The 19,689-nt window shown below is 47.1% G+C and overlaps 1 protein-coding gene across 1 annotated transcript; it reads right to left on the bottom strand.

Moving 5' to 3' along the window:
- Positions 1-5,750: 5,750 nt before the first annotated feature.
- Positions 5,751-18,958, bottom strand: CDA (cytidine deaminase). The gene is made up of 4 exons (XM_053281181.1): positions 18,048-18,958; positions 13,077-13,188; positions 10,169-10,226; positions 5,751-7,338 (listed from the first exon to the last, which is right to left on the bottom strand). Exons 1-4 carry the CDS (start codon positions 18,226-18,228, stop codon positions 7,225-7,227), a joined length of 465 nt encoding a protein of 154 aa, XP_053137156.1. The 5' UTR covers positions 18,229-18,958; the 3' UTR covers positions 5,751-7,224.
- Positions 18,959-19,689: the final 731 nt, after the last annotated feature.

The raw sequence follows: 19,689 nt of genomic DNA, 5'->3' as shown, positions 1-19,689 counted from the left end.
ATCCCCGGCTCTGGGCTGCTATGGCTGGGGATTCTGGGAGTGGTCGTCCAGAAGCCGCTGGAGGGCTGAGCGGAGCAGATGGGTTTGCAGCTGTTTGCATGTCGCAGCAGCAAATCTTTATACACCGCTTTTTAACAGAAGTGTCCAAAGCGGTTTACATAGAGAATTAAATTAAATTAAATTAAATATTAAATTAAATTATTAAATTAAATATTCAATAAAATAAAATAATTAAATATTCAATAAAATAAAATTATTAAATTAAATATAAAGTTAAGTTAAATTAAATTAGATGGCTCGCTGTCCCAAAAGGGCTCACAATCTAAAAAAGAAACCATTAGACAGACACCAGCAACAGCCACAGGAGGATGCTGTGCTGGGGATGGATAGGGCCAGTTGCTCTCTCCCTGCTAAACACAGGAGAATCTTTAAAAAACAAACAAACAAAAAACATAAGGCCCCAGCAACAGCCACTGGAGGGATGCTGTGCTGGAGCAGGATAGGGTCAGCTGGTCTCCCCCTGCTCAAGGAAGAGAATCACCACTTTAAAAAGGCACCTCTTTGCCTAGTTAGCAGTGGGGCAACCCTGGAGGTGCTTTCTTTTTTAAATTTTATTTTATGTATTTAACATATTTTCATACCACCCAAAACGTATGCCTTTGGGCGGTTTATCACAAAGCGAAATAAATGGCAACAGAAAAAGGTTGAAACATGAGTTAAAACCAAATAAATGATAACAGAAAAAGTCAAAAATTTACTACAATTTAAAATTTTAAAACAATATTTTTAAACACTGTTCAAACTATTAAAACTCAGTCAGGAGGACAGCACAGCAAAAGCCATTTGGCACCAGCAAGCCCTTAAAAAGCAAACAACGGAGATTTATATATTACTTTTTGACAAAAGTTCCCAAAGTGTTTACACAGAGAAAACAATAACAAAGTAATAAGATAAGGACTCATAGTCTTAAAACAACAACAAAAAACATAAGATGGATGCCAGCAGCAGCCACTGAAGGGATGCTTTGCTGGGGATGGATAGGGCCAGTTGCTCTCCCCGTGCTAAATATAAGAGAATCACCACTTTAAAAGGTGCCTCTGGGCTCAGTTGGCAGGGGCACTTAATGCTTAACGGTCCTGGTGCCGCTGAGTTCTTGTTAGCCAAGATGCTGCTGTGCAACCAAGCAACCAACAGATCATGGCAGAGCTCGGGGAACAAGAGGGTGAATGCCCAGCCAGCAGTAAGCGCAGCAGTCAGGGTGTCCTGGGCATCCCCATTCTCAGTCTGTTGGAGCGCTCCCTGTAACATGGATCCCCAGATGTTATTGACTACAACTCCCATCATCCCCTGCTGCCATGGCCAAAGGGAACGTGGAACTTTCTGCAAGCGAGCATGCAGATGCTCTCCCCAGAGCAGTCCCGTTCCCTAAGGGGAATATATGGCAATGGCCAAATGCCATTGCAGCTGGAGATGATGGGAGTTGTAGTCAACAACATTTGGGAATCCCTGTTACAGGGAACACTGGTAGGGAGGAGAGCTGGTCTTGTGGTAGCAAGCATGACTTGTCCCCTTAGCTAAGCAGGGTCCACCCTGGTTGCATATGAATGGGAGACTAGAAGTGTGAGCACTGTAAGATATTTCCTCTCTTAGGGGATGGAGCCGCTCTGGGAAGAGCAGAAGGTTCCAAGTTCCCTCTCTGGCATCTCCAAGATAGGGATGAGAGAGAGACTCCTGCCTGTGAACTTGGAGAAGCCGCTGCCAGTCTGTGTAGACAATACTGAGCTAGACAGACCAATGGTCTGACTCAGTATATGGCAGCTTCCTATGTTCCTGTGGTCTGCTGGCATTTAATTCATACCATTCAAAGGTTGGAAAGACCTCAAGCAGTTCTGTCATCAAACCCCTTCATCCCTAGAGCTGTTTTAGTCCCAGCCTCCAAGACACTTGTGTGCCCAAGACAAAAAATAAAAATAAAACAATGCCTGGAGGTTTTTCAGGCAGCAGACTTTATCACGGGTTTACCACTAAGCTTTACTGTGATTCAGGGCATAGCAGATACTTCGATACAAAACGAGGATTTTTTTACCTGAACAGAAATCGAGCTAGGTTCCAATATGGAGGGGAAACCCTGAATTGTGTGTGCTTTCTGAAATATCACACAGACTTCACTTGGGGGTAAATCTGGCCGATATGTGAACCCACACCTACCCTCCCAAAGTAAAAATCGCTGTCTGAAAAAGCTCCTGATTGATTGATTGATTGATTGATTGATTGATTGATTGATTAAGTCCTGTCAAGTTGGTGTCGACTCTTAGCGACCACATAGATAGATTCTCTCCAGGATGATCTGTCTTCAGCTTGGCCTTGAAGGTCTCTCAGTGGTGCATTCGTTGCTGTCGTCATTGAGTCCATCCACCTGGCTGCTGGTCGTCCTCTTCTTCTCTTTCCTTCCACTTTCCCCAGCATGATGGACTTCTCAAGGGAGCTGGGTCTTCTTTGCATAATGTGTCCACAGTATGAGAGTTTGAGCCTGGCCATTTGTGCCTCGAGTGAACATTCTGGATTGATCTGGTCTAGGATCCATTTGTTTGTTTTCCTGGCAGTCCATGGTATCTTCAAAAGTCTTTTCGAGCACCAAAGTTCAAAAGCGTCAACGCTTTTTCTCTCTTGCTTCTTCAAAGTCCAGCTTTCGCATCCATCGAGTGTCACAGGGAAAACCATTGTCCGGACGATTCTAATCTTTGTAGGTGTAGACACATCACATGGCATCTCAATCTCCTTCCCAAGGCCTTCCTTGCAACCCTACCAAGTGCGAGTCTTTCTTGACTGCTGGATCCTTGACTGTTGACCGTCAATTCTAAAAGGCAGAAGCTGGCCACCATTTCAGTGCTGGGGACATACATATCAGTAGTGGCCAGAGATAAGCACCAATTCTTTTATTCTTAAAGGTGCCCTCCATCGGCACCCCTCACCGGCCGCTACTGATACATATGAGGCATACGTATTGCTCCTTGGCAGGGTTCGGGACCCAGACCCATTTATGTGTGACATTGCAGGGATTCGCACTCGGACTAGCTCAAGGGCTGCACTGCCACCGACTGGCTTTCCCTGGTAGAAACCACGTTATCCTCTTCATTGCATGAAAAGGATTTTTTTTAAAAAACCCAACACAACCCAGTAATTTGCATTCAGTTTTGATTAGAATGGAACAAGGGAATTAATGTTGGCAGAAGGTGTTACATTCTGTTACGATATTGATAGCAGGATGTAACGAACGGTCTCTAATTTCTGGAAAATTAAAACTAATTGTCTTGCCCTTGATAGAATTTCATGGAGCCGGGCAGCATATGCTGGCAACAGCCTTGCCCTTGGGACAAAGAACGACTCCTCTTTCCCACGTGTGAGATATTAAAATGGAGCAAATAAACCAGCCGTTACAAAGATCTAAACGCAATGAAAGAGATAACCAAAACAAAAAACCAACCCTCAGGAACAAGGCAAAACGTGGGTACCTTCTCCTATTTTGCTTCCACACAATCACTTCTACCCCAGGTTTTCTGCCTACCTTGCTTCCACACAATGGACTGGAGCTCTGCGGGGAGAGTAGGTTTGACTCACCAGCTGTGCTGCCAGCAGAACCGGGGGTCAGAGTACCAGGACGCGCCACTGCACATCTCTGATAATGCACTGCATGAGTGTGTGGTGCATTATGGGAATTCCCCCTCCCCGACCGCCCCACAATCACAAAAATGAGGGTAAGGTTAAGTGCTGGCTCTCTTAACCTCATTTTAATGGGAGGATACTTAGGCGGGTTTGCAGCCATGTAGCCACCCGATCCTGGCGGTTCACACGAGCATGCAAAACCGGTTTTGCATGCTCGTGTGAATAGCCTCAATCACTTCCGCCCAGGTTTTACTGCTCCCTTGCTTCCGCACAATCACTTCTACCCAGGTTTCCCTTCGACCTTGCTTCCACGCAACCGAAAATTGGGAGCACACACAGCTCCCAAACCTGGGAAGAACACAGTTTTGGATTGTGTGAATGACCCTGCGTTAAATTCATCAGATTGAAGGCCCCTGTCTAGTCTAGCATCCTGCCCTCTTCCCACACGGGCCAAACAGCTGGCTTGAAGACAGCTGGCTTGAAGACAGCAGCTGTACCTTGTGGGTGGGTGGCTTTCCCCTGCTTCTGTTACTGAATTCTCCTTCTGATTTCATCTGGCTTACATTTCGGTCAAGCCCCTGGCCTTGTCCCTCTGTCCCTCCTGTCCTCTTGGTGGCCTCAGAGTCTGAGTTAAGAGGGCGGGGTGGTTTCTCTCACCCTCTTCTCCTTCCTTCTGTCCTTGGGTAGCTTCAGGACCTCGATTTGCACCAAATTTAGTCCAGATGTAGAGACAGTGAAAGGGAAGTAGACTGATCAGTTCTTTCTAGAACAACTTGTTTTATCTAGCACCCAGTCACAAAAATGGGAGCAGGCCCAGATTCCAAACCTAGGTGGGACTTCTCTCCTACTCAGTTTATGGTCATGCAAACTGCAGTGATGTCTCTCTTACCTTTCCTTCTATATTCACCTTATTAAGAACATCAGAACACAAGAACAGCCCTGCTGGGTCAGCCCCAAGGCCTATGTAGTCCAGCATTCTAGTTCCCACAGAGGCCCACCAGATAACTCTGAGAAGCCCACAGGCAGGAGATGATGAAGGCATGCCCTGAAACTGGTATTTAGAGTCATCTTGCCTCTGAGGCTGGAGGTGGCCTATAACCCTCAGACTAGTAGCCATTGATAGCCCTGTCCTCCATGAACCCTTCTTAAATCCATCCAGGCTGCTGGCTGTTGTCACATCCTGTGGCAGAGAGTTCCACAGGTTCTTGTATTTTTGTGTCCTGTTCATATCTCATGAACATAGTTTGAAAATGTTTCCCTCTTTCACACAGTCTTAAAAAGGTGATTTGTGTATGGTATTTTACTGATGCACCCCTGTGTCCCTGTAGATCAGGGTTTCTCAACGTGTGGGTCCCCAGATGTTATTGGACTTCAGCTCCCATAATCCCCAGCCCCAGTGGCCTTTGGCTGGGAATTATGGGAGTTGAAGTCCAATTACATCTGGGGACCCACATGTTGAGAATCCATGCTGTAGATTGACAAAACCCTGTATTTGGATGCCAGCGGATGTGCCATGGTACCATGTCAAATTCAACCCATGACCCCCGTAGAATAGCCCACACACTGCTTGGCAAACCCAGGAGATCTATTGTGTCCTTGGCAGGCTGCCCAACACGGCTGGCGGGCTGTCTGGGTTTGGCGACCTACTTGCCGTAAGTGGAGACTCAATTTGCATGTAACGCGAAACCCGAGTTTAGAGACCCGCGGTTGCCAAACCTGCATGTCTGAATGCGGGAAACTCCAGTTCCGCGAGGCATGTAACCCAAGGTTTTCTTTTTGGAACTCCAGTTTCAACTCTTGGGTTGTCATGAGTTACGTTGTCCCAACTGAGGTTGATCACAGCCTGCGTTACATCCGAATTTGGAATCGCGGGCTGTGTTCCCCGAGAACCAAATTGAGGTAGGAAGCTCCTCCCCCTCTCCAGCCATGATTGGCTGTGCGGGCTGTCCTTCATGCAAGCAGGAAGCCTGCATAGTCAGTTCCCCCTCCTCTCTGCAGTCTTGCTGACTGCAGCGCCCTGCTCTCCAGACCGTTATGGCCGTCTTCACTTTGGCCCGCCAGCTGTTTTTGGACTACAAGTCCCATAATCGCAGCAGCCAATATTTCATTTATTTATTTAACAAATGTGTACACCACCCACTACCAAAGTCTCTAAGCGGTTTACGGCATAAAACAAACCAGGAATTGATAACAGTTAAGACATATATAAGATCAAATTAAAATACCCATAAACACACCCCAACTAACTAAAAGGCTTGGCTAAAGCTTGCATTTTAGTGTCTTTCGTTGTTTTCTAAAAGCCAACAGGGATGGAGCAGGGAGCATAGCCAAGGACTGTGGGAAATGTAGGCCAACATCTGCAGGAGGGACAAAGTTGAGCAGCCTTGTGAAGAAAGGGCTCTGTCTCACTTAGTGGGCCCTCCCAGTCCTAAGAAAAATGCAGAATGGTGTGGAGATGGTTCTAAGGATGTTCACAAAACCAATTTGCCTGCTTTGGTTCAAATCTGGAGCGGATTCGAACCAGACAGGGCATGTTCAGTTCTGTCACCTCCTTGAGGGGGGTGGTTCGGTTCAAATTCTAGCCGAATCGCCTGGTTTGGTTCGAATTCGAGCCGGTTCGGGCCTAGCTCAAGGGAGGCGGGAGGGGGGCATTAAAACTGAGTTTAAAAAGTAATGACTTACCACCACCAAGAGTCGCGCATACGCACTGGCCATTTGCATGACCCAAGATCCCAAAATGGCTGCCGCATATGGCCACCATGAAATGGCTCCAAAACAGGCCGAACCAGCCTAGGGAAACTCAAAGGAGGCTGACAGGGGGAGGGGGAGCTGCCGGAGACCCCCCTGAGGCTGCCACAGCACCCCCTGAGTAAGTCATTACTTTTAAAACTCAATTTTAATGCCCCCCTGCCACCCTCGAGTTGTCATCCGGTTCGGCACAGTCTCAAACTGAACCGGGCCTGGCTCGAGGTCTAGACTTTGAGGCGAGCCAGTTCGATTTCAAGCCAGCTTGCACACCCCTAGATGGCTCGGACATGGACGATTTTTGCCCAAATGGCCCCTGCTTGAAAAATAGTGAAGATTACCGCATTAGGCAATGGATTCACACACCTTCTACTGCTTAGTATGCTGCTGCTTTGTTCTTACACATCAAAGTGGATCACACTGGACAGCTCAGGAACAATCCCACAGGGCTTTTTTGCTCAGTTATTCATAAAGAGAGGCCCTTTGAAAGCAACATCATAGGAGTTTCCGCTTGACTGGAGTCCTGATCAGGATGTGTTTTGCATGGTGATTACATCCAGCCCTGGAAAAGACTCCCCCTTTGTGTTCTTTTGCACACCTGGATTGCACCACGCTCAGGATGCAAATGTGGGAGTTAAGCCACCCCCATTTTGAGGGGTACTGAATCACCTCTACAAGCGGGTCAAACGGTTCTAAAGGTAACCTTTGAAAGGAATGAATTTTTTTTTGCAATAAATGCATTTGAAAGAAGTCTCTGATGTGGAAGGCACAAGGTCCTGGAAGGCTCTGGAGGGTTGCCATGTTTCCTCAACCTCTTCAGAGCGTCTTCAGATGTTCCGGTCCAAAGGAGAGGGGGAGGAGCTCCTCTAAAGTCTTCACAATGTACGTCCCATCCGGCTTGGTCAAATAGATGTCCCAGTGCTGGCCAAACTGGAAAAGGATAAAAAAAATCCCCGAGGAGATTATCTTAAAATCTCTCACAAAAACATAAATGTAAGAGCATAGGGATGTGTAAACTGGCTCAGAACTGAGCAGGTTCACACTCGGTTCGGTTCAAGGGCTCAACTCGGATCGGTCCGGTTTGGGAGCCGTTTGAAGGTGGTGAGTGCGGTTAAAATTGGTTTTAAAAAAAGATTGACTTACTGCTTCTGTTGGCTAGGGCAGCCTCAGGGGTGCTGCAGCGGCCACGAGGGGGAGCCCCCCTCCCCACACCGACCAAACCAAACTGAGGGGGTTTTGAGGGGGTGCCGGACCAAACTGGCCTGGTCCGGTTCAGATCCAGTTCAGACTCGAACCGGACCGGACCAACCGGTTCCGTGCACACCTCTAATAGTGGGCAGGAGGCTTGGGCAGTCATACCTGGCCCTGCAAAAGGAATCAAGCAATTTTTTTCCCTGCAGGATGAAGACATTAGCAGGGACATTTGCAATAGGGTTAGAAAAACAGCTGTTGTGCAATATTTCAGTTATGAAACTTGGCCAAAAAGGACAACAGTGAGTGCCAGCCATTAAACAGTAACCATTTGGGAAATGCTGAAATTTGTCTGTGATGAAACTTTAACAGCCTTTGTGCTTCAGTGAAGAACAAAGAGGAGAGCTGGTCTTGTGGTAGCATGAATTGTCCCCTTTGCTAAGCAGGGTTCATCCTGGTTTGCATTTGAATGGGAGACATGTGTGAACACTGTAAGATACAGGGATGGGGCCGCTCTGGGAAGAGAATCTGTCTGCTTGCATGCAGAAGGCTCCAAGTTTCCTCCCTGGCAACATCTCCAAGATAGGGCTGAGAGAGATTCCTGCCTGCAGCTTTGCAGAAGCTGCTGCCAGTCTGTGTGGACAATACTGAGCTAGATGGGCCCATGGTCTGACTCGGGATATGGCAGCTTCCTATGTTCCTAACATAGGAAGAATTCTGCCAGGTCACCAGGATTGAATACAGCTCCAAATAGAGTGGGACTATTAGTAGAGTGGGACTGCTTCTGTTAATGCAGCCCAAGATCGTATTGGCCTTTTTAGCAGCTGCACCACATGGCTGGCTCATGTTCAATTTGTGGTCCACCTAGATCAGGGGTGGGCAAACCTGGCCCTCCAGCTACTGTTGAATTATAACTCCCATAATCTCCAGCCACAATTTATTGTGACTGGAGATGATGGGTGTTTTACTTCAGCAATAAGTGGAGGGCCATGTTTGCCCACCCCAACCTAGATCCTTTTCACATTTGGTGCTGCCAAACCAGGACTCCTTGCAATTCTCTGTCCTTAATCTATTACTAACTAACTTCATTGGGGGCCCTCAAGTTCTAGTATTATTATGGCAGGGAGGAGAACCCCTCTGTATCATTGTAGTGACCAGGAGTGGGCCCAGCTCTCCCACCCTGGCTGGCCACTCCTCTGACCCTGTTTAGGGCTCTGTGAATGGCCCCAGGGTTTCCCAGGAAAGTTCATGTGGAACATTTGGCTGTCAGTGATCATGCGCTGAACCAGAATGGATGAGACATCCCATGATGTGCACCTATGTGTGAACATAGTCAAGAACTTCTACATCACCATGTGGGTGTAAGACTCCTCCAGAGTGAAAAAAGTTGGCACTTCCAAACTATGGAAAACTGGCCCTTTTCAAAGACTAAGGGCAGTTCACACTTAATGGCAACCCAAGATTCATGTGAGCTCGTGCAGTCCCTGGAGTGGACACTCGCCCTCCCATCTCTGCATGGAAGGAAGAAGAGAAGGAAGAAAGGAGTGGGGAGAAAGAGAGATTGAGAGAGAGAGGGAGGGAGATGGCGGGAGGCAGCAAAAGAGAAAGAAAAGCTGAGAGAGAGAGGGAAAGAGAAAAGCAAGAAAGCAAGAAAGATGGAGGGTGAGATAGAGGGAAGAAGGAAGGGGAAAAAAGAGAGGGAGAGAGGGGAAAGAAAGAGGGAAGAAGGAAGGAAAGGAAAGAGAGGGAGAGAGGGAAAACAAAGAGGGAATAAGGAAGGAAAGAAAAGAGAGGGAGGGAGGGGAAAGAAAGAGGGAAGAAGGAAGGAAAGGAAAGAGAGGGAGGGAGGGGAATGAAAGAGGGTAGAAGGAAGGAAAGAAAAGAGAGGGAGGGAGGGGAAAGAAAGAGGGAAGAGGGAAGGAAAGAAAAGAGAGGGAGGGAGGGGAAAGAAAGAGGGAAGAAGGAAGGAAAGGAAAGAGAGGGAGGGAGGGGAAAGAAAGAGGGAAGAAGGAAGGAAAGGAAAGAGAGGGAGGGAGGGGAAAGAAAGAGGGAGGAAGGAAGGAAAGTAAAGAGAGGGAGGGAGGGGAAAGAAAGAGGGAAGAAGGAAGGAAAGAAAAGAGAGGGAGGGGAAAGAAAGAGGGAAGAAGGAAGGAAAGAAAAGAGAGGGAGGGAGGGGAAAGAGAGGGAAGAAGGAAGGAAAGGAAAGAGGGAGGGAGGGGAAAGAAAGAGGGAAGAAGGAAGGAAAGAAAAGAGAGGGAGGGAGGGGAAATAAAAAGGGAAGAAGGAAGGAAAGAAAGAAAAGAGGGGGAAGAAAGAGGGAAGAAGGAAGGGAAGAAAAGAGAGGGAGAGAAGGGAAGAAAGAAGGGAAGAGTCAGAGAGAGAGAGGAGGTGAGAGAGAGAGAGAAGAGGAAAGAACAAAAGAAAGAGGGGAGTGGGGAGAGAGAGGGAGGGAGCGAAAGAGAGAAAGAGAAAGGGAAGGAAGAGAAGAAAGAAAAAGGCCAGAAAGATGGAGAGTGAGAGAGAGGGGAAAGAAGGTGGGGAAGAAGGAGAGAGAGGGAGGGAGATTTACCTCTCGGAGCACCTGTCTGCAAGCCCCACAAGGCATGGCATATGAAGTCCCGTTGTTGCTGTTGGAGCGAAAGAAGAAGACAGAATTCAGGAGTCTCGCATGCTGCCATGCAGGAGGCTGTAAGATGCTAATGTGACGGAAGATTAAAGTGGGGAAAAGGCAGGCCTTGCGAGGGGAAGCACGTTGCAGATCCTTTTGATATCAGCTGTGCAAATCCAGGACTCACCTCCACCAGCAAGGCCTGGAGAAAAGTCCCCATGGCCAGGTTCTCTTCCTTGGCGGGGGGTGGGGTTGCCTGGCTGCTGCCCCCCATCACACCTGGGGACAGGAGCGGATGGAAGAGGGCAAGAGGTCTGCCCAGGGATGGAGCCCGAGCAGAGCTGTGTGCCGAGATGAGGTGCTCTGTCCCAGATCTGCTGTTCGTGAGAAGGGCAGCGTAGCCATGTGCTAGCAAACCGGTTCAATCGATGGGGCTTGGGTGAGGAACCCCCACCTTGCAAGGGAGGCCAGAGTCTAATTGCCAGCTGAACAGCCTGGGGCAGCCCTTCTGAGAGGCAGGATGAGGCCATTGCCTCACGCGCACGTGGAGGGGAGGGGCGTGGGGGCAGTGGCCCAGGAAAGACTTGCAACCAATCCTGAGGAAGATGCTCTCCGGGGCTGAGTAGGGACCATTGCTTTCACCCGGCTGCGTGAGTCCCCACTTAAAAGGCGCCCCTGTGCCCAGTTAGCAGGGCTGAGTTTGAAACCTTGTGCCACAAGACCACCCAAAGTCCCCTGCCCCCAAAGAGCTTACAATCTCAGAAGAAACGCAAGGGAGACCCCAGCAGCAGTTGCTGGAAGGATGCTGTGCTGGGATTAGATAGGGACAGTTGCTCTCCCCCTGCTAAGTTGGAAAGAGCCCCCTCTTGAAAGGTGCCCCTTGGCCCAGTTATCAGGGGTGGTTTCCAAAGCTTGTGCCCCAAGACAGTCTGGAGTTCCCTGCCCCGAAGAGCTTCCAGTCTCAAAAGAAATGCAAGGGAGATACTAGCCGCAGCCACTGGGAGGGAGGCTTTGCTGGGGTTGGATAGGGCCAGTTGCTCTCCCCCGCCAGAGAGAGGCCATACTTGAAAAGATCTCTCTTTATCCAGGTAGCAAGGATAATTGATTCCCTGTCCTAAAGGGGCTCAAGGTCAAAAAAGAAGCACCAGGAGAGCCCAGCAAGAACTCCTGGTGAGAGGCTGGGCTGAAAAGGGACAGTTGCTCCCCCCACCGCTAAATATGAGAAAGCCATCACTTGAAAGGTGCCTTGTTGCTCAGTTTGCAGCTCCAAACCTTGTAGCACAAGAGGGCCTGAAGATGGATCCCTGCCCCCAAAGAGCTTACAGTCTAAAAAGGAATGTAAAGTAAACACCAGCAACAGCCAGGGATGCTGTGCTGGGGCTGGATAGGGCCAGTTGCTCCCCTCCTGCTATATATAAGAGAGTCATCACTTGAAAAGATGCCCCTTTGTCCTGTTAGCAAGGATTTGATGAAGGGCATTCACACTCCTTATGGAGCCAAGGTGGCAGCGTGATTAGAATGTTGGACTAGGACCAGAGAGACCTGAGTTCAAATCCCTGTTCAGCTATGAAACTCACTGGGCGACTCTGGGCTTATCTTTCATCCTAACCCACCTCACACGGTTGTTGTGAGGATCAACATAACCATATATTATTTCTCTGTGTAAACTGCTCTGAGCCATTTTTGGAAGGGCGGTATAGAAATCAAACAAACATATACACTGCTCAGAGGAAGAACAGAAAACGATCCCCCTCTCCACCAAGTTCTTTGATGTTAGAAATTGGAGGATTATCTTAAATTCAGAATCCTCTTCCTTTTGATTCAATACAGGTATAACTTGTATTTAACCTGTAGTTTTAAGGGGGTTGTCTTAAATTCAGCCGTCTCCTCTTCAGGTAAATACAGTATACATGTAGTAAATTAATAATAATAAATTGTGTGCAATGCTTGGATTATAAAGCAAAGTGAATGAAATCTACAATCCCATCCGGGCCGGGCAAGATGTGGCAACGATGCAGCAGCTGATTTACTGTTTTATTTTTAACTCGTCAATCAATCAATTAATCCTTTATTACGGTCAGAGACCAGCATAAAATTGATACAGGTTAAAAATTACATGTTATGTGATGTTGTTATGATGATATGATGGTAGATAACTTGACAAATCTAAAATTAAGGATGGTTGCAATTTAAAAAGGCAAGTTAAACTACATACATATCATCAAAAGATTAAAATGAAGAATGATTGCAGTTTAAAAAGTAAAATAGATAGAATATACTCATTAAAACTGAATAAGCTAAAAACCTAAAATTACTAAAGCTAAAAGAGATAAAATAATATTATATTATATTATATTATATTATATTATATTATATTTATTTACATTTATAGCCCGCTCTTCCTCCAAGGAGTCCAGAGCAGTGTACTGGAGTTTCTCCTCACAACAACCCTGTGAAGTAGGTTAAGCTGAAATATAATGATACAGTTTCTTTTATTTATTTATTTGTTTATTTATTTATTTATTTATTTATTTATTTATTTAACACATTGATATACTGTCCCAAACCAAAGTCTGGGGCAGTTCACAACTAGAAAAAATAAAACGGGGAGTATAAAATTGTAAAAGTCCAGATTTAAAATTATAAAAAACAATAAAAAGAGAGAGAGAAAGAGAGAAAGGGAAACAATGAATTTTTAACTAGTCTGGCTTTCAACTTGGTTAAACTTGGTTGCCCCTTCTGAAAGCAGCAGCTAAAGGGGCTAACAGAAATTGCATGGAAGCTGCCTCCGTCTCACGGTAATTCAGGCACTACTTGTGAAACCTATAAGGTATGGCTCGTGCAGCAGGGAAAGAGGGGGCATACCCACCAGCTAATGGCCATGGCTCGGAATTCGGTATGCCCTTGTGACACCGCCTTCTGGATGGCCGTCCGCTCCGCACATACGCCCAGTGGGAAGCACGCGTTTTCCACATTGCAACCTGGAGAGAGGGCATGACTGGTTAAGGGCCGAGTCGCAGAATCCTCAAGCTGCAGGGGACCTCTGGAGGCCATCTAGTCCAACCCCCTGACTGAGGCGAGGAATCCAGAGTGAGAGCATATCTAGCTGTAGAAAAAGGCTTAGGTGGTATATGGCTCACCTTGCGAGAGCTTGGAGTCTCTTGAGAGACTTTTGGAGGTTCCTGGAGCACGTGGCGATGAGAGCCAGTGTGGTGTAGTGGTTAGAGTGCTGGCGGACTAGGACCGGGGAGACCCAAGTTCAAATCCCCATTCAGCCATGAGACTTGCTGGGTGACTCTGAGCCAGTCACTTCTCTCTCAGCCTAACCTACACCACAGGGTTGTTGTGAGGAGAAACTCAAGTATGTAGTACACCACTCTGGGCTCCTTGGAGGAAGAGCGGGATATAAATGTATTAGATAGATAGATAGATAGATAGATAGATAGATAGATAGATAGATAGATAGATACAGGCAGCAGGAGGAGGGAGAGCCCTGGTTGGACTCCATGGTGTCCCTATGCGGCAACGAATTTGCAATTCATTCATTCATTCATTCGACAGATTTGTATACTTTCCCCTCCTTCTCTGCCCTCCCACGTGATTGGATCCAGAGTAAAATCCGGGCAATCTGGCATCGCATTTGAAATCCGTGTAAATCCGGGTGGAATTTAGCAGCTGGGTGGAAGAGCCAAAATCCGGGGGCTACCCTAAATTCCGGGAGACATGACACCCCTACGAGAAAAGTCCAGGCTCTCACAATGAAGGGGTTTTTGTGTTTGGTGGGGCGGGCAAAGTGGTCCCCGCTTGGAAAAGAGTGAAAAATCACTAGCCTGGGTGATTATTTCTACAGCTGAACAGCTCTTCCTGTTAAGAGGTTTCTCCGAATGTATGATCAAAATGATAAAAGTATACTTAAAGTTCATATAGAGATTGTAAATGGTTTTTAATCACGTTAGTGTTTTATTATTGCTGGTTGTTTTAAACTGGTTTTAGTGCCTAAGCTGCCCAGCGATGTATATTCTGGGCAGTATAAAAATATACAAAAGAATGAATGAGTGAATGAAGGAATGAAATCTACCCTCCTGTAAACAAAGCCTATTAGAGTTAGCTCTGTCTTCTGGGGCAGCAGAGAACAAGTCTTTGTCCTATATGACGGAGGAAAGCTGGTCTTGTGGTAGCAAGCATGAATTGCCCTCTTTGCTACATATAAAATAAAAGAATCTGCCCTGGTTTGCATTTGAATGGGAGACTACACATGCAAGCACTGTTAAGATATTCCCCTTAGTGGATGGGGCCATTCTGGGAAGATCACCTGCCTACTTGCATGCAGAAAGCTCCAAGTTCCCTCCCTGGCAGCATCTCCAAGAGAGGGTTGAGAGCGATTCCTGCCTGTAACCTTGGAGAAGCTGCTGCCAGTCTGTGTAGACAATACTAAGCAAGATGGACCTATGGTCTGACTCAGTATATGACAGCTTCCTATGTTCCTATGTTTCTGATAACCCAGTTTCTGAAGAGTCTTATCATGTTCCTTCCATCTTTTTTTCATCAGGATATCTTAGCGCAGTGGGGAAATGCTTGACTAAGAAGCAGAAGGTTGCCGGTTTGAATCCCCACTAGTACTATATCGGGCAGCAGCAATATAAGAAGATGCTGAAAGGCATTGTTTCATACTGCACGGGAGATGGCGATGGTCAACCCCTCCTGTATTCTACCAAAGACAACCACAGGACTCTGTGGGCACCAGGAGTCAAAATCAGCTTGACGGCACACTTTACTTTATCTTAGCATCTGCATCGATATTGTACATGCGGCAAGATGGCCTCTGACACAACTTGGTTAAGGTAATCTTGTGTCACTCGCGGAATGTTCAGTTGCCCTCGAAACAACGTTTCTGTGAGGGAAGGGGAAGTTGTTAGTTTGGCTGGGATTAGAATGTTAAGCGGACATATTAAGGACCAGGGAGAGGTCCTAGGGTGTATGGAAGAAGGATGCAGATTAGGTAATGGACTAAAGAGGAACTGGAAGGAGGAGTTGGTTGGTGTAGAATGAGGCTTGTGGGGAAAGGAAGAGGAGGCAGAGGATGTGCATCAGTTCTAGGGCTCTGAAGAAACTTCACAGGGCTGGAGATTGGGTGGAGGCAGGGCTGGTGCTACCATCAGGCCAACTAGGCAGCCGCCTAGGGTGCAGACTTCAGAGGGGTGCAGAGTGTGTGGAGTGTCAAGAGTGTGAGAAACCAGAATAATGAGTAGAAATATGAGGGGGGGGGAACAGTTCATTGTTTTCAACACTAACAATACTGTTAAACTTAATTTATAAATTATAAAGAAAAATTTACTGAAGATGTACTTAAGGCCTGCAAGAATTTGGAAAAATCATTGATGTATAATGGAAACAAAGATATTGATGCTGAAGATCTGTGTTGTGAACTTATAGCAATTGTTCGAAGACTTCCAAGGTCTGTGCTGCCACAAGGAGTACTTCTCTTCGTACTACAACAAGAACTCCTGGATAATGTGCCTAATGTTTCCATTGCTCTAAGGATCCTTCTCACACTTCCAGTATCAATGGCAAGGGGTGAACGTAGTCTCTCAGAGCTCAAACGTATAAAAACGTGCATACGCTCAACAGTGTTGCAAAAGAGACGAGTTGGCTTGGCAGCTATATCAATGGAACGTGAACAGGCATCAGCACTTGATCTGATTGAACTGGTGACAAAATTTGCAAAGGAAAAGGCAGGCAAAGGGAGATTTCAATGTGGTGTGGAGGGTTGTGTTGCCCTTGGCAGAGGGCAACACAAGTGTCTTAGCATCTGCATCTATATTGTACATATGGCAAGGTGGCCTCTGACACAACTTGGTTCAGGTAATCTTGTATCACTCACAGAATGTTCAGTTGCTCTCAAAAGAACGTTTCTGTGAGGGAAGGGGAAGTTGTTAACTTGGCTGGGATTAGAACGTTAAGTGGACATATTAAGGACCAGGGAGAGGTCCCAGGGTGTACAGAAGAAGGATGTAGATTAGGCAATGGACTAAAGAGGAACTGGAAGGAGGGGTTGGTCTGTGTAGATTGATCTGATTGAATGGGTGACAAAATTTGCAAAGGAAAAGGCAGGCAAAGGGAGATTTTGTTGTGGTGTAGAGGGTTGTGTTGCCCTTGGCAGAGTTATGTGCTCTCCCGAGTGCCCTTCTAGTTCAAAATGATTTGTGTGCCAAAATATTTTCTTTTGTATTTGGGAAAGATAATCAGAAACTGATGTATTTTACCTCTTCTTGCCATTTAAAATAAATTTTGCCGGTTCAAGTGTTGTGCTTTTCATTTTTCTACAAAACATCTGTTTCTGAAAATCGAAGTTGAAATTTTTTTCAGGGGGGGCGGGGTGCAAGTACTTCACCTTGTGTATGGCACAGGGCATGCCGTACACAAGGGCATATGTGGCAGGAAGTGCTACGGACGCTGATCAAGAATTGAAGCAGCAAAAGGATATGTAGGCAATGCTTTGAAAAACAGGAGCTGGAGGAAAGGATGGCTGCAGAGACAGAGAATTGCAGAAAGCAGCCTGTAAAACATTCATTCATTCATTCATTCATTCATGTTTAAAATATTTCTATACTGCCCAAAACTTGTGTCTCTGGGCAGACATGCCATGGAGTCTACAGACAGAGAAACCCCCCTTTTCTCTAGTGGCATAGTTGGGTCCCAATTCTCTCTAGAGCGCTTGTTGCCTGATGCAGCACCTGAGGGCCCCTCTCAAGCAGAAAGGACCTCCTGTGTGGGGGAGACCCAGCGTGGTGTAGTGGTTAGAGTGCTGGACTAGGACCGGGGAGACCCGAGCTCAAATCCCCCTTCAGCCATGAGACTTGCTGGGTGACTCTGGGCCAGCCACTTCTCTCTCAGCCTAACCTACTTCACAGGGTTGTTGTGAGGAGAAACTTAAGCATGTAGTACACCGCTCTGGGCTCCTGGGAGGAAGAGCGGGATATAAAATGTTAAAAAAAAGAAAGGAAAGAAAGGAAACTGTGCAAAGAATGCAAGTTGGGAAAACATGCAGGACAGCCACCAGGCTGAGAGGAGAACTGCCCTTGAGGTAAGGTAAAGTGTGCCCTCGAGTCGGTGTCAACTCGTGGCGACCACAGAGCCCTGTGGTTGTCTTTGGTAAAATCCAGGAGGGGTTGACCATTTCCGCCTCCTGTGCAGTATGAGATGATGCCTTTCAGCATCTTCCTATATCGCTGCTGTCCGATACGGGTGTCTCCTATAGTCTGGGAAACATACCAGCAGGGATTCAAACCGTCAACCTTCTGCTTGTTAGTCAAGCATTTCCCCACTGTGCCACTTAAGGTGGTAGCAAGTATGAATTGTCCCCTTTGCTAAGCAGGGCCTGCCCTGGTTTGCATTTGAATGGGAGACTGCATGTGTGAGCACTGTAAAATATTCCCTCCAGGGGATGGGGCCGCTCTGGGAAGAGCATCTAGGTTCCAAGTTCCTTCTCTGGTGACATAATTAATAAAAATAAAGCCTTTGAAAAACTTCTCCGCTGGTGATGTTTTTGGCTCACCGACCCAGTAAAAGAACCACTTGGGTGGTACACCACTGGGATCTCCAAGATAGGGCTGAGAGAGACTCCTGTCTCCAACCTTGGAGAAGACGCTGCCAGTCTGTGTAGAGAATACTGAGCTAGATCGACTAATGGTCAGACTCAGTATACGGCAGCTCCCTATGTCCCTATATTCCAAACTCCACCAGCATTCTTTCCCATTCTGGCCAGAAAGGCAGGGTTTAAAACCGGCACCCCCTCCCCTTCTGAGAGTTGTGTCCTGGGGAACGTGGCAACCCTACTTACCAGAGAAGATCTTTCCGTCGCAAGTCAGGAGGGCAGCCCCAACAGGGAACTTGCTGTAGGGGCAGTACGCAAAGGCCTTGGCTTCTCTGCAGGCATCCAGAAGCAGCTGAATCTGTTCGGGACCTACCCTGGAGCTGGCCTCACAGGCAGGCTGTGGACAGCCAGCTTGTGCGTGCGCCATCTCCGTAACCAGATAATACTTGACCAGACCCTTCTTATTTATTGGCAGGGCACATGTGCCAAGAGAGAAAAGGAATTGGGGAACCTCCCTTCAATCTGCACACTGGAGAAGTGTCGCTTGCGGGTTGTTGGCGCTGGGGGCTTCCTCTTTAAAACCACTGGAGACCACGAGTCGGCTGGCACATATCGGTGTCCATGACGACGATGAGTTGCAGGCCCTGTCTGTGAACGCCAGATAACCTTTCCTGTGTGAAGAGCTTCAATCTTTGCACCGCCTGGCCTGTGGCCGGGAGACCTTAACTGCCCTCCGTTGCCAGCCGCACTCTCAGGGAATCAAGTCCCCGCATCAGTTAGTTGTACCAGTTCGTATCGGTTGTATCAGCCAGTTGTATCAGTTAAGTTAGTATCGGTTGTATCAGTTGCATTGGTTAAGTTCGTATCAGTTGTATAACATGTATCGGTTAAGTTCGTATCAGTTGTATCAGTTAAGTTCGTATCAGTTGCATTGGTTAAGTTCGTATCAGTTATATCAGATGTATCAGTTAAGTTCGTATCAGTTGTATCAGTTAAGTTCGTATCAGTTGTATCGGTTAAGTTCGTATCAGTTGTATCAGTTGCTTGTGTCAGTTTCCTCCGTAGCTTCCCTGGCGGGCCTCTTTATCCTCTGTCTGGGGGTGATTAAAGTTGCAGTCACCGGCGTGCCTGAGAGAACAGAATCGCGATGGGCTGTGACAGTTGCTCTGAGGACAGTTGCTGGGCAATTGTGTGTCCGCTCACTGCTCATCCAGTTTTGCTGCTTCTTCAGTTGGGCGGATGGTACATTCATCACTCTGACACAGAGCGGCCTCCAGCTCACCTCTCTGCCAAAACCAGGTGTGCAGATCTGGGCAGGCTCGCTCTGGGAACTCATCTGGTCTTGTGGATTTCACTACCCCAAAGTGTTTAGTATCATCTGAAAATTTGGCCACCTCGCTGCTTACCCCAACTTCTAGATCATTTATGAATAAATTAAAAAGCACTGGTCCCAGTACAGTTCCTGGGGGAACCCACTTCTTACTTCCCTCCATTGTGAAAACCCTCTGTTATCCCTCTGTTTCCTGTCCTTCAACCAGTTAGCAAACCACACATGTACTTGTCCCCTTATCCCATGACCTCTGAGTTTCCTCAGGAGACTTTGATGAGGAACTCTGTCAAAAGCTTTTTGGAAGCCCAAGTATACTATGTCAACTGGATCACCTTGATCCACACACTCATTGACACCCTCAAAGAAGTCCAAAAGGTTGGTGAGGCAAGATTTACCTTTGCAGAAGCCATGCTGGTTCTCTCCCAACAGGGCCTGTTGTTTTATGTGCCTTATGTGCCTTCAAGACATACCTGTCTATACAAGACGTACCTGTGCAGGACCTGTACAAGATATACCTGTCTATGCAGGATGTACCTGTACAGGATGTACCTGTCTATA

This window comes from Hemicordylus capensis, chromosome 16 (assembly GCF_027244095.1).
Source record: "Hemicordylus capensis ecotype Gifberg chromosome 16, rHemCap1.1.pri, whole genome shotgun sequence".
Lineage (NCBI taxonomy): Eukaryota > Metazoa > Chordata > Lepidosauria > Squamata > Cordylidae > Hemicordylus > Hemicordylus capensis.
Note: the sequence above shows the minus strand (reverse complement) of the source record. Positions and strands in the feature narration are given on the sequence as shown.